This window comes from Leptopilina heterotoma, unplaced genomic scaffold (genome assembly GCF_015476425.1).
Source record: "Leptopilina heterotoma isolate Lh14 unplaced genomic scaffold, ASM1547642v1 Lhet_493, whole genome shotgun sequence".
Taxonomy (NCBI): Eukaryota; Metazoa; Arthropoda; class Insecta; order Hymenoptera; family Figitidae; genus Leptopilina; species Leptopilina heterotoma.
In genome coordinates, this window is record NW_025111107.1 from 19,438 (window position 1) to 34,591 (window position 15,154).

The 15,154-nt window shown below is 30.8% G+C and overlaps 1 protein-coding gene across 2 annotated transcripts; it reads left to right on the top strand.

The window, feature by feature from the left end:
• The first annotated feature begins 821 nt into the window (after positions 1-821).
• Positions 822-14,988, top strand: LOC122507642 (head-specific guanylate cyclase). 2 transcript variants are annotated; one of them, XM_043620459.1, is made up of 12 exons: positions 822-2,204; positions 2,374-2,447; positions 3,090-3,172; positions 9,349-9,694; positions 10,393-10,762; positions 11,261-11,440; positions 12,543-12,681; positions 13,089-13,255; positions 13,462-13,605; positions 13,824-13,978; positions 14,087-14,267; positions 14,633-14,988. In XM_043620459.1, the coding sequence occupies exons 1-12, from the start codon at positions 1,938-1,940 to the stop codon at positions 14,642-14,644; spliced, it is 2,118 nt and encodes a 705-aa protein (XP_043476394.1). In that variant the 5' UTR covers positions 822-1,937; the 3' UTR covers positions 14,645-14,988. The 2 variants fall into 2 exon arrangements, with proteins under 2 accessions (XP_043476394.1, XP_043476392.1); XM_043620457.1 differs by having other exon boundaries at positions 823-2,204; positions 14,087-14,988.
• The last annotated feature ends 166 nt before the right edge of the window (positions 14,989-15,154 follow it).

Below are 15,154 nucleotides of genomic sequence, written 5' to 3' on the forward strand. Positions count from 1 at the left end.
ACTTTATTGACTTCATAGAGAGCCCTCATAGGAACCCTTTTTTACATGTAGGTTAAAAAATAGGTCAAATGTGACCTCAATTTTGACCTATGGTAACGACCCTTTAAAAAGCTCTGATGGGACCTCTTTTTGACCTGTGGGTAAAAAGTAGGTCAACATTACCTACATTTTGACGTAACGTGACGGCCCTCAAGAGGGGCCCTTAAAATCCCTGACTCTGGCGCGACAATATTTTGTAGCTCTAATTTGACTTAAGTTTTAACTTTTATATATTATTTGTCTTTTATATATTATAACTGCCTAAGATTCTATAATGGTCCCCTCTCCCAAAAGGCAAAATATGACCTACTTTTTTACCTACCAGGCAAAAGAAGGACCTATATGGGCACCATAAAGAACCGTTACGATAAGTGTTTATTTATACCAATTTTGGACAATTTTTATATACAGGTCAAAAGTAGGCCGCATGGCCTAATAAATTCCTTATTAACCTGATAACCTGCCAATGTTGCGTCAACATAATTAATGTTGAGTCAATGTTGTGTGTACATTGTTCGGAAATTTTTGCAATATTGCTATGCAATATCGGCACAAATTCGCGTAAGTCTGTAGGGTGAGATACTCATGTGATACTCAAGCAAATTTTTTGTGATACTCACGCGAATCTCACGCGAATCTCACGTGAGATACTCACGCGAGTCTCACGTGAGAAACTCACGCGAATTTTTCCACCTGGGACTTTATAATATCTTGATACGAATACTTGACAGTTAGCGCGATGATGGTATAAGAATTAATTTGAAATATTTATTTTAAATGAAAACCTCTCCAAGTGAAAATTCTCTTAAATTTGAAAACCAAAACAATAATAATAATTAAGAGGGTGTGTTAAAAACTCTTGGCATACATATTTTTAAATATCTAAAAATACCTTCTGGGTAAAAGCATTAAAATGTCATGACAAGCCGCTCGCTGACTGAGAAGCAGAACAAGCAGAATGTAGGTAAGAAACACTACGTTGACCTGAAAAATTAGAGGGAAAGAAGGGTCGCGCGCGAGGCCAAGTAAGCGAGAGTTGTGTTCGGGTGTCTTGAGTAAGTACATAGTGAAGAGCACAATTCGAGACAAGAAACGATGAGATGAGGGTAGAGAAAGTTGGAAAAGCACGTTGCAGCCATAAGAAGAAGATAGCAATACAAGAGTGAAGCAAATAAAATGAACTTTTGCGCTTGCGTTTGCACCACCCAAACCCTTCTTTTCCCTTTCTACATTCAACCCCTCAACTCTCGCAATCATATCGGTTCTTCTCCAACTATTTTCCTATTGCTGTCCCTCAATCTTTCACTCTGTCGCTCTCACTAAATTCTCCTCGCGCATCCGTTCAATTCACCCTCCCACATCACATGGCGCTGCTGCTGGTTACTCGGCTCAATTTCCAACTTTCAGTATGGCGCTACGCGCTCCAAGACGGTATCGCACACCACCCCCATATTATTATTATTATTATTCTCTAAAATAATCAGTCCATCATTACATCATTTAGGCATTAATCTCACTTATTGCTATTCACTGTGAATGTGCGCGAGAAGAAACTACAATAATGAATTTCAAAAAGAATGTGGGTGCAAGTGTGAGTTCAAGTGTTCTAAAGCCCCTTCTCATAGCTTCCTGGATATATAGTTGATGATCAGTGACAGAATTTCATTTCCTTCACGAGATATGTATACATATACATACATCTGGAACAATCCTTAAATAATAATAATAATAATAATATATAGACAGCTATTTGTTTATGTAGAGTTTTGGAAAGATAATGGTATTATTAACTAATAAAAAGGACTCGCTATAACACCTTAATAGGTGTTAAAACACCACAATAGGAAAAGTCACCTTATATTAATTGAATTAATGCATAACTAAAAACAAGAATCGAAATGGCTTGTCCTTTTTCACAATCGTTTGCAATAACTAGTTGTAAAGAAAATGAAGAAGAAGAAGAAGAAGAAGAAGGAAAAGACGTTACAGACGATCATCCGAGATATAATCGAGGAAGACGAGATGATAAGCTCAAGCCGTTTAGACAATCTTCAGTGCAAATTACCTCGTCCTTGCTTGGTGAGGAAATTGACGAAGAAGAGGATACCCAGACGCTCAACCTTAAACATTTGCGTGCCGCTGTACTTATGCTAACAAATCCATCGGTAAGAAACGGTTCCTACTTGGCTGTTTACTTTTATCTATAATTATATCCACCCACAAAATTCAACCATTTAACGATTACAAAAAATGAATACTAGATAAATGGTTATTATTTAAAAGGTTCAATAACCCTATAATGAATTGATAATGTACAAATTTTTTTTATTACAGAATGAAGTCATTGCTGTCGCTCTAGAGGCTTTCTTAAGCAAAAATCAAGTTCCATTCACAATTTCTACATCATTGTAAGTATTTCAAGCTCTTTTAATTTAAAAAACTAGCAAACAGCCAATCATTTATTTTCATAAGTATAAATTACAGTAACATTTTACAAATATAAATTCTTCCCTTCAACTGAATCAAAAGTATGCAGATAGTTGAACATTTTTTTTTTTTTTTTCATTAATTAAAATAATATTATAATACTCTCTTGGCAAATTAAAAATTTTGTTTAATTCTGGTGCAGAATTGGTAAACATATATACGTATATAAACTGCTCTGATTGATAAAAAAGTATTATCGCGAAAATTATTTTTGGAAATTGTTATACATATATTACAGGAAGAGAGTTTTGTTTGAATTTTTTTTTTACTATTTTAGTTCACTTTCGCAATTTGTTTTATATAAATTAAAAAATTCAAACAAAATTCTCTTCAAAAGGATAGGACAGCAAACATAGAAAAAACTATTTTTCTTAATGATTTAAAATTTGAATTTTCTAAAGAAACCTGTTTTTATGCGTAAATGATTAATCAACTTTATTAATTCCTTATAAACGTTTCTAAATATTAAATATTTAATTGTAAATAATCCTTATTGCATATAAACGCATGTAAAAATAATTTTCTAAAAAAGATTTACAATAATATTAATGTTTATGTTTTAGAGAAAAACTCCTTTGCAATATTGAAATTGAAGAGAATTACAACCTATTGGAAGACATTTATGAGACTCTCAATGATAAATGCGGTAAGTTTTTACCAAATAAAAAGAATTATGAATGTAGATAGTGGACTTGTATAATAGGAACAATAAATAAGTAGTAGGATATTTTTAAAGAACGCAGATAAAAGTGAGGTGAACAAGTCATGGTGGTATATTGGATTTTATATTTCGTCAATATTGGAAGCTGAAACATATATGTCATACGAATTATAATAATTAAGGAATAAGGTAAAAGCACCAGTACCTGGACATTGCCAAAATGGAACCAATAGATGAACAGTAACAAAATAGTATATTGTGCAACAAGTACATCAGAAAGAAGCTCTTTTCCGACTAGTGCAAAGTTTGTAGAATTTGCACGAGGTCGGAAAATCTTCTTTCCTATACGTATTGCACACAGTACTTTGTGCAACACCTTTTGGTTTTGGTAAAAAAAAACTGTATATATTACTGTAAAAACAGGTATTCTACCTATAGAAAACGAATACCTATGTATATCACCAAAAAAAAACTCGAAATTTTTGGACAAAGTACTTTGTCGCACTCGTGCAGCAAAGTACTGTTTTGCGCCTACTTTACAGGCATGTAAAGTAATGCTTTTCTTAAACGGTGGAAAAAAGCATGTTTTTAAGAATTTTTTTTTAGCGATACGCAAAAAGTTAATTTATTTTATCGCTTTGCATATAATATTGCAACATTTGAACAATATTTCTCTGAATTTTAATTAAAAAATATTAAGAATTGAGCGAGATAATGAGATTTTCCTCAGGCGACTCAAAAAAAAATTGATTTGCGGTGTACGCTCACGGAAAAATGTTTGGGAGAGTATCTGTACCTTTTGGTGCATAGGGTTATCCCTGACTAAAAATTTTACTATTCAATTCACTTCACACTTATTATTTAACGCTGGGAGCTTTTTTTTAAATTACCAATTTTACAATAACAAATTAATCGATTTTATTATAGCGAAAATCGACTTTTTGGCTTTCAAGTGCTACAAAAAATCTAACAAAAAAAAAACAAAATTCCTTCCAGCGTCACCTCAAAAAACATCTCCTTTAACAAATGCACTTTGATTTTTTTGTTTTAGATGATTCTATTGCGAGTTAGAGTGTACACCGCAAATCAATTTTTTTTGAGGTGCCTGAGAAAAATATTATTATCTCGCTCAATTTTTAATAAAGTATTAAAGTATGATTTCATTGTACACCCTTTCGGGTCTTTAGCTTTACAATCTCCTCAACATCACTACTAAACTCTTTCTAACTCACAAACTCTTGGGGTCCCTACTTTTGCGGCTGCAGCCGACTTGGGTTAGGAGTACTTGCATTTGCCTGGACATTTGGCCAGGAGAGAGGAAAACTGCAGAAAACCTACTTCCCGAGTACAACCGTGGTTTATTGACGTCGAGTCATGAATGTACATTTGGATAGCCATCACAAATGCACAAACATAGCCTCGGGCGTCAAACCTCCCGTTTGATATAATATCTCAATCAGTGAAAAAACCGAGACTGTAGCGACTGTCACAGAAAGTCACCCATCCAAGCACTAACCGCGCTCAAATGGTGCTTAACCTCTGTGATCGCAAGCCACGAGTTCCGACAACCGAGCTATACCATCGGTTGCTCAATTCTTAATATTTTTTAATTAAAATTTAGAGAAATATTGTTCAAATGTTGCAATATTATATGCAAAGCGATAAAATAAATTAACTTTCTGCGTATCGACAAAAAAAATTCTTAAAAGCATGCTTTTTTTCATATCGTTTAGACCATACCCCACCCCCCTTAATCTATTTAAATATTGAATTAATTAATATAAAATGACTCACTGGTGCTTTTACCTTATGCCATCTCAGATGTCCAATTTTTTGTTTATTTTAGGTTGACTGAGATATACTCATGTGGCATGTAACATTATTGCAATGTTACATGGAATGTTGGAAATATTACAATGTTACATTGCAGTGATATTAAAATGTACGTCACAAGGTAATATCACAGTATAATGTTAGAAAGAAAATTTATAAAATTATTTTGTTTAGACGGAATTTTGTTACTTTTTTTGTAACATTAATGTTACAAAACATTTAGACTGTTCAGAGAACAAAATCGATTCATTATGGGTTCAAAAAAGTTTATTTGCTTATAACCCAAAAAGCAACCTATATGCCTCTTTTATAAACTATAGCATAACGTTTACTATAAGTAGACATAGTCTTCGGAAAGGTTAAATTCTTCCAACACCTCGTTCATCAGCTTAGCTTTTATATTACAACAATTTGTAACGTAATATGGTGGAGAAGATTTGTCAAAGTAAAAGTTCCTTTTATTTATTTATTTATTGATAATGCATCATATAAGAATAAAAATCAACTTTTAGAAGAGTTTATTAAATTAAATTGACAAAATTCAAAAGTCAAAGACAGTTTTTGTCCATATATCTGGATGTATCAACTATTCCCTTCTTTCCGTGTAGGGACAATCGAGGTATATGGTTATCGAAACATTCTAATAATTATGAAAAGACATTGATCTGTTCAAGTTGCAAAATATATATAGTAGGGTAAAATGTTTGAAACAAATGTTGTTGGGCAATTTATTAAAATTAATATCACCTAATTAAAATAAATTACCCTAAAATACAAATTTTTAGAAATATTTTTTTTTTTTTTTTTTATTGTTTATACTCTTGCCCTATTGGCCTTACGCACTTTAACAAGAGTCCCCGAGAAATACTTTTTTGGATTAAGCATAACCATCATTCTACTTTAGAAATTTTCTATATATATTAACCTAATTTTGCGTCTACAGAGCGACTTTTTATTAGGAGTACTCGCATTACGCCTGGAACACCCGTCAATGAGTTTTCTCGCCAGTGGAGAGGGAAACTGTAGAAAATCTCTCCGAGTACAACCGGTTTATCGACAGTTGAGTTCTAATGGTATGTACCGGACAATAATCGACGGTGCACATCATTATACCTCATCGACGTCAAACCTCCCGCTCAGATTGTCTCACGTGCCGGAAAAATACCAAGCCAAGTGGGCGCGAACCAAGGGTACTTATACCCTTGGTCCTTAAACGACCACCAACGCCAGGCATCTATCCGACTGAGCCAATCTGTCGGTTTTTTAGAAATATTTAAGGGGTTCCATACTTTAGCTACGCCCGATATACATTATATATTATAGAATTGCTATAGAGTTCAATTGTTTAATTATTAATAACTATTAAAATGTCTTTAATGGAATACTTTAATGGCGATGTTGAAGCTTGGGTGATGGCCTATATTTACTGCTGGTCTTTAGCTGCAAATTTAACAGTTGTATTATAAACACATACATTTTCACATTTTCTAATTTATGATTTTTTAACATCAAATAGTACTCTTTCCACAATAATAATCAAACTTTTGCTACCTAAAATTTACAACAACAGATAAAGAAAATAACACTATTTATATTCTTATTGTAGTAAAAACTATTATCATCCTACCTCGATTGTCCCTAAATACTTGTATAGAAATATATGGAAATGCTTTTTAAACGATTCTCACACCCAGAGAGATGGTATATTTGTCTCAGAACCAATTAGACTTTTTATTTGGTTTAAATAAAACACTGTAAAAACAAAGTCTTCCTTTAAGCCAGAAATTTGTCTTTTTTCAAGGTGTAAACGGAAGTAGACCATATTGGCTGAATGTCAGTAATGATTAGAAGTTTAAAAAGAATACTCCCCAATTGATACAAGTGAGGTGTTAAATGAACTGAAATTCAACTGTAAGCTAGTAAGAAGGCTAAAATTCAGCCAAACCATCTAGCTAAATTTCAGCCTTCTTACAAGCTTACAGTTGAATTTCAGTTTATTTAACACCTTACTTGTATCAATTGGGGAGTCTTCCGTTTACACCTTGAAAAAAGACAAATTTCGAGCTTAAAGGCGGTGTCAAAGTCGATACGATTTTTCCATTGAAGCTCAATGCAAAAATCCAATCGACTTTGACACCGCCTTAAAGAAAGACTTTGTTTTTACAGTGTATGTTCATATTCTTGAATTTTATTAAAATAAACATATGTCACATTTAATTTCTTATAACAAACAACAATTATTAAAACTATCAGTGGAAATTTCTCTCTTTAAGATAAAGAATTAAATGCTAATGCACATATATATTAGGTGAAATTAAGATTATAAAATGTTTATAAACTTGTTTATAATCGAATTAAAATATTAACATACTAATAAAACTAAACTTTCTGTCTAAGATTCACCAATTATAAATATAATTTATGGACTTATATATTATTAATAAAACACGAGTCAAAAGTAAACCGGCGACGCGACGCGCTATTCAGACTTTTCACGTTTGCAAATTGCGTCCCTTGTGACGTCACAATCAACTTTTTCAGCCTCGCCAGACTTACAGTCAGCTGTTAGCGTACCTTTTATTAGAAGTTAATTTCATCCAACTTTTTATTAATACCATTGGATCTGAAATTAAGTCCAGTGTATTACAAATAAATTACAAACTGATTTTTATTTAAGTAAGAGTACAACTAACTTTAATTTTCAGTTAGTTTTTATGATTAAATAAAGTTGATAGCTTAAGATAAGTCAAAAATTAAAACTAGCCACCATTAAATTTAAGACTTGGTTTTTACTGTGTAAAAATGTTTCACTATATACATAGATACTAGAAAGAGCAGCAGCAGCAGCATCAGTAAACTTGGAATAGGAAAAAGGATGATTATAAGCGTTTCCTTTTCATCTCCAACTCAAATTAGTGGGAGATGAGCAAGATGAAAATCGAATTCGCCATCTAATTGTAATAAGATTAGAAGCATTAAGAAAGACGATAATACATATAACTTGTTATTTCTAGATCCACTGACATTTTTATTTGAGATTTTTTGTTGAACACACCACTGAACTGCATAGTAGTAATCCATGTTACCGTATATGATTAGGCTACAGTATTGCTGAAAGATGTACTTTAGAGCTGGTTGCTCGATGATTTTAAAAAATTTGTTCAGTTTGCTTATATTATAAAAAAATATGAAGAATTTATTTATAAAACTACCTTTATATACATAGCACAAATATAGAGATCACTTATACATATAAGAAACCTTCTGTTCTCATGATCTTTCTTTGCCCAGACTTTGAAAATTATCCGACATTATTAGGCTTCTTCCTCTCTCTCTCTCTCTATTATTCCGAGAAATTTTTCTGGTGCTTCATTCTCCCAACATTCATAATTATTATACCTACACATAATTATGTAAGAGTGCTTTTATGTATATAGAAAAAATTGAGCAATTACTTTTCTACTCAATTATCTCGCTTTAATTAATAAATTAAAAACAAAATAATGCATTAATAACAAAATGTTAATTTTTAAAAATATACCTACTTGTATTTTTAAATAGTCAATCTGACCCAACGCCTATATTGAATGCCTCTCAATTATAACTAGATGTTCTAAAGTATATACCAAGTGGTTGAAACAATAGTTGAAGACTTCAACTATATACTATATCACTGCCTAATGGACCACACATTTTACAAATTTATCAACAAAATTCTCAGACAAAAAATTATTGCGGCTCAAATCGCAGAGAGCCAGTGTGTCACTCCTGCGATTATAAATTTTTATAACTGCATACACACCATTGAATTTTTAGAATCAATTCGAAAGTAGAATCCTCGTAAAAATTTCCAAATAACAAGTAGATTAAATTCAATCAAATTATTCGTTTGCTTTATAGTCTTTACTCCTATCTTAAATTTTCAGAAGAAATGTCAGTATTCAATTTAGTGAAATAAAAATTTATTAATTTATCTTTACCTGCATAAAGATATTATGTAAAGAATGTATCTTTCAGACGCTATCTAGACGGTCAGTTTAAGACCTTAAAATCCGCAACTATAAAACAATTATTTTATAATTTAAAGTCGTTTTTAATTTATAATAACAATTATTATTATTATTATTGAAAAAATATGAAAAAGTTCAAGTATTATTAGGTATAATAATTTGTTAAATATTCATTTTTCCACAACAATAAACAAAGACACACACACACACACACACACACATATAATATATGTATTATTTAGGTATCAATAGGTTATTTAAATTTCTCTTTTTTTATTTTCAATTTAAAAATCTAAATTGTTTTTTATTGTTTTACAGATATTGACGCAAACGATTTTCTAGATCACCTTGGGCAAAATGTAATTGCAACTGCGTGTGTAGGCTTATTAGAACGAGCCTTCCGATGTTTAGGTAATGATTTAATGGCTTTTCTAACAACCTTAGATGGTGTTAACGATGTTGTACAACATCAGTCGGGCTCTGACAACGAAGCTGAATTCGTGTGTATAGCAACCCCAGGTGCATTGGAGCTTCATTTTACTACTGATCACCCGTCCATTGCATACCTTTTAGTCGGAAGTCTTAAAGGCATTGCCAGACAGTTTTATAACGACAAAACAGACGTGTACATATTGCCAGATCCCTATAACATCAAATTTTTTAGGTATAAAATATTACATATTTTCATGCATATTTTTTTCAGCAATACCCTGTGAATTTTGGTAATAAGTGTAAAAATGGCGTTTTAAGTGCATTAGAGTGTACACACTTTTTATAATTTAAATTTTTCTTTTTCACTTTTTAATATTAACACTTGCACTTTTTCTATTCTCATCATTCTTTTCTTTTCCCTTTAAATACCAAGATATTTTCCGTCTATAATACTTTGACTAGAATAATATATGTGTGTACATCTGCGCATGAAATGGAACAACTTGGTCGATTTTATTTTAGGAGATGATTGAAATTTTCTAAAATTGGTCCAGATTTTTTAATCATCTGTTTGAAAATTAAATAACTACAAAAGTTGTATTATACGAGTAATTTACTATGAATTATTTTATCTTAATTAAAACAACAAATAATCACATCTTTATAATTTTTAATTAACATGGGATAGCTAATGCTATAATTGCGCTATTATATCATCAAACTCGGGGTTTTCTCTAATATAAGAAGTAGGTATCATAATTTCAAATCTTTCAGCAAAATAAGCAACTAGCATGAAATGTTACAGTAATATTAAAATAATATCGACCTGCGATGGCCATATTTCTATAATATTATATAGTAAAATTACAGTAATAACGTTGCAATCACATGTCAAGAATTTTAATTATATATTATACATGTTTCATTTAGGTATCGCATAACTCCAGAGCGCTACGCTGAACATTTAGTTATTGACGATGACTTGGACGTTGCGTCACCACATTTCTGCCAACTTTCAAATGAGGCAAAAGACCTTAGAATAGGGGTAGCTAGTTTTTGCAAAGCTTTTCCGTGGCATTTCGTAGTGGATAGACAACTGGAACTTGTTCAACTAGGTGTTGGATTTATGCGAATTTTCGGACACCATTTAAATAGTATTGGCAGAGATATCTCAACATATTTCGTATTTACGAGACCAAAAGGTGTGACACTCACTTTTCATGAAATTCTCAAAAGAGCCAATACTCCATTCGTCCTTGCACTTCAAAAACCTAAAAGTGCGGATAAATTTCAAACAGAGGTTAGTATATATATTAATAAATAATAATAATAATAAAAATTGTTGCAAATTTAGGGAAAAGAAACTTGCATTTACCGCAACCAAGAAGAAGACATAATTTTACAACCAGAAAAATTCCTAGTAGATTTGACTACTTTTAACTATATTCTGCTTGGTACAATAAATCCCCAATCAAATTAAAAATTTGTATTAACCATCAAAAGAAGTAGTTGAAAAAAACTAAAAATGTACAATATATAGTAACTTTCTTTGTTGAATTTTTATTCAGTAGTTGAAATTTTAAAAACAAGATTTTTTTAGTGTACAAAAAAAGAAAACTTTTTTAATTTCAAATCTGCATAATTTCACTGATATTGACAGCCACAAAAGTATATCTTGACCGCGCGCGCGTCGAGCGAGTTGTTTGATACAGCTCCTCATATCCTATAGTTTTTTTTTTTTTTTATTAAAACTGTCTATAACTTTACGAATGTATTATTAAAAATATTTTTTCAACAGGGATTGGAATTTAAAGGCCAAATGGTTCACTGTCCGGAGTCTGAATCTATTCTTTTTGTTGGATCACCCTTTCTTAATGCATTAGAAGGATTAACCGGTAGAGGATTGTTCATCTCAGATATTCCTCTTCATGATGCTACAAGAGATGTAATATTAGTTGGAGAACAAGCTAGGGCACAGGTAATTGCGCGCCATTAAACATTGTAAATGCAGATCTATATTCATACATAAAGTTTTCAAAGATAAAACGCAGCAAAAACGCAAAACTTTCCACCGCTGGTTTGCACAACAAAATTACTATACCGGAAACCTACTGCGGAAAGTGTACTATTTCGGTAATGTATTATAGCTGGAAATTGGTGATGAAAGCAAATTTGCTTTACGATATTATTTCAAAGTCAATTCTTATATATTATTGTTGAAAAATGTGTACACTGAGAAAACTGGAGTGTCAAATTCAGAGGTTCAAAAAGTGTATGTTTCCTTTGCTTATGAAGAGAATTAAATAGTCCTTCTAAAATAAATTTTAAATTGGTAATGGAAATCTACTTGTATATTCTCTCCCATTATATCTGAAGGTTAAAAGTTGCGCAGAAAATGTGTACGATCTGATGCGCGCGAAATTATTTTTCTGACATTTTATGTATTTAATTTTGGGGGTTAGGTTGCCATATTTATTCATTTCGCGTCGGATAAGGAAGGGATTTCTCAAGATGGTTAATTTGTCCCTCTGTTATAAACTCATTTTCCCTCCAAGAGAAATGGCACGAATATCTGTCAATGGTGTATTTGAACATTTAGATTGTTATCCAATAGCTAACTCTCAAATATCAACGATTTGTCCCTCCAGATGTTTAGTCCAATACTCCAGTTTTCTCAGTGTATACACATAAATATAAGAGCAAAACTATATGAACAACTTGATGCGAATAGCAAGTTCTTTTTATATATATATATATATAATAATAAATGAGAAATGCGTGTGCTGGTTCAATGATGATTGAGACTTTTTTTTTTATCTAATCTCTTCTTTCTCGTATATGATAAATTTTTCAGAGTATAACTTTAAATATTTACCCTAAAAAGAAGAAAAGTTTAAAAAATTGATAAAAACAGAACCTACAGTTTTTTATAGCTTTAATAAAAACTTTTTTGTTTTAAAAAGAATTTTAGGGAAAGCATAAACAATATTAAGAGAATATTAAGAAATTCATTTTTGCAGTAAATTACATTATACACATCATTTAAAATGAAACCTATAGATGAATTAATTTTTATTAAGGATGGTTTACGGCGACGTATGGATAAATTAAAGAGTTCTATTGAAGAAGCAAATTGTGCAGTAGACACGGAGAGAGAAAAAAACGTTAGTCTTCTTCATCTTATATTTCCTCCAGATATAGCTAAAAGACTTTGGTTAGGTATGTCGATCAACATAATATCAATTAAGCATGTTTTGCTATTTGCTTTCTTTTTTAGTAACAACTTGACAATATGAGACCGTAATACATCAAGATATTCACAATGTTTATTTTTTTGTTAAATTATTATTATTGAACTTACACATTATTAAAAACTGTAATATATTTTACATATTTATGTGTGTGTGTGTTGAACAGAAAATATGAAAAACTATGAACAATTCTGTCTTTAAATAATTAAAAATGGCAGACTAAAAATAAAATTGAAATCTCTAATCCCATCCTCAGTTTTAAACAGATTTCCATAATACATGCTTAAATTGTTCACTGATATGGTACTAAAATGTCAATCAAGTATTTAGATTGATTAGATATTGATGGAAAATAATTAATTTTTACATGCTTAGGAGAAACAATTGAAGCCAAAACTTATGCCGATGTCACCATGCTTTTTAGTGACATTGTAGGATTTACAGCAATTTGTTCAACTGCAACTCCAATGATGGTTATTAATATGTTACAAAATCTTTACGAACAATTTGATATTTACTGTGGACAACTTGATGTTTATAAGGTATACAATCATTTGCTATAATGTATTTACACTGAAAAAATATATAGGTACATATTACCAAACATTATTATTTAGTTTCCCTATATACCTGCTATATTATTCTCTTTCAGTGTAATTACATAAATATCGAGAATAATGTTGAACAATATATAGCAATATAAAATTCCATTACTCAAACATGATAAATTCTTTTCCAAAAAATGTAGGTTGAAACAATCGGTGATGCCTATTGTGTAGCTTGCGGGCTTCATCGAAATACAAATACACATGCCCAACAAATTGCTTGGATGGCACTGAAAATGATTGAAACATGCTCACAACATCATACTCATGACGGTAAACCAATAAAGGTATAACGAATTTGATCTCCATCAAAGCAATATTTCAATAATAATATTAAAAATTATCACTATGTAAATTTTCTTTTAATTTGAACCAAGATTACAGCCGCAATTTTTATAACAAAAACTGTTTATGTTAAAGTAATCGCGCGCACAGAGTAACATAATGAAAGAGAAGAAATATATAATTATTATATGAAAAAAAATTTTACTTTTGTTTTACGCAGATGCGAATTGGTGTCCATACAGGAATGGTATTAGCGGGAGTAGTTGGAAAAAAAATGCCTAGGTATTGTCTATTTGGACATAATGTAACTCTTGCAAATAAATTTGAATCCACCAGTGAACCACTTAGAATTAACATCAGTCCAACAACGTATCAGTAAGTATAAAATTCTTATGACACAATAACTTGTGTGTAATAAAACTATAATTAATGAACGATATAGAGTTTTTGACCGAAATATAAATAATTTAAACATGTTGATAGATTTCTTATGCAAAAGCCAGGATTTATACTGGAAGCGAGAACAAAAGACAATCTACCAAAAGAGATGCCTCCAGACATTACAGATACATGTTATTTTTTAAATAACTACAAGCATACAAATATAGATGCAAGCGAAGCACTGGAAATTCACATTCAAGCTGCTATCAAGGAGCTTGATATAGTAAGCAGCAATATGTAAATAAAAAAAAAAAATTATTTGCAATTTGTCAAATTAGAGTCAAAAGTCCGAAACGAACCCGTGTATGTACATGCGTATACTAAAGAACAACGTATATTAACGCTGTTATTTTATATCTCGTATCCTTCAATATTGCTAAGAATAATAAAAATGTTTGCAATTTAATATGTATATGAAACAACTAAAATAATTTAACTGCGCTGACATGTATGTTTCGTAATCAATTCTATAGGTATTTATCACGTACAGACTATATGCATTCTATATAATACATTAGAGTTGTTCAACAACAAAATTTTTCGAACCCACGTATACTATAAAAATCAGAAATATGATTCTCTTTTCAGCATGCAAAATAAGGATAACATATAAAAATAACGAACAACTATCTCATGAAATAATGGACTTGGAAGAGAGATGATATTGTAATAGATGTAAACTTTCATCAAATTGATCAATTTTTTTCCAGTAAGATAACTGCGCGATACAATGTGATTTGCTTTTAAATTTATTAGTTGTAAAAATTTCAATCTTTTAATGGTATTCTTTTACAATTTCAAGCCTTTCTAGAATATCGTAAAAATATACATGGGTCTGAATTTAATTTTTACGGCCCAGGTCAAATTTTCTCTAAACTTTGCCAAAATGTTATTACTATAATAATTAGTAAAAGTGTAAATAGGTATGCAATATTATTAAATTTGATGAAATATTTTTTGAGTTGCAGAGTTTCAAAATTTTTAATTTTTTTTTCAGTGTATAAATGTTTTTTTCGATTTAACATATTGTCAAGTAAAATTATTCAAATTAAAAATGTAGATAGTGATTTTTAAAGGGTTTTTCACGAGCTGCAAGCTGGTGATGAAAAA

Bases quoted from the DNA above. Each gene is read 5' to 3' on its own strand.
- LOC122507642 (XM_043620457.1), top strand. From the start codon at position 1,938: ATGGCTTGTCCTTTTTCACAATCGTTTGCAATAACTAGTTGTAAAGAA. The intron at 9,695-10,392 runs GTATAAAATATT...TGTTTCATTTAG, and splicing joins TATAACATCAAATTTTTTAG to GTATCGCATAACTCCAGAGC. The intron at 13,606-13,823 runs GTATAACGAATT...TGTTTTACGCAG, and splicing joins ATGACGGTAAACCAATAAAG to ATGCGAATTGGTGTCCATAC.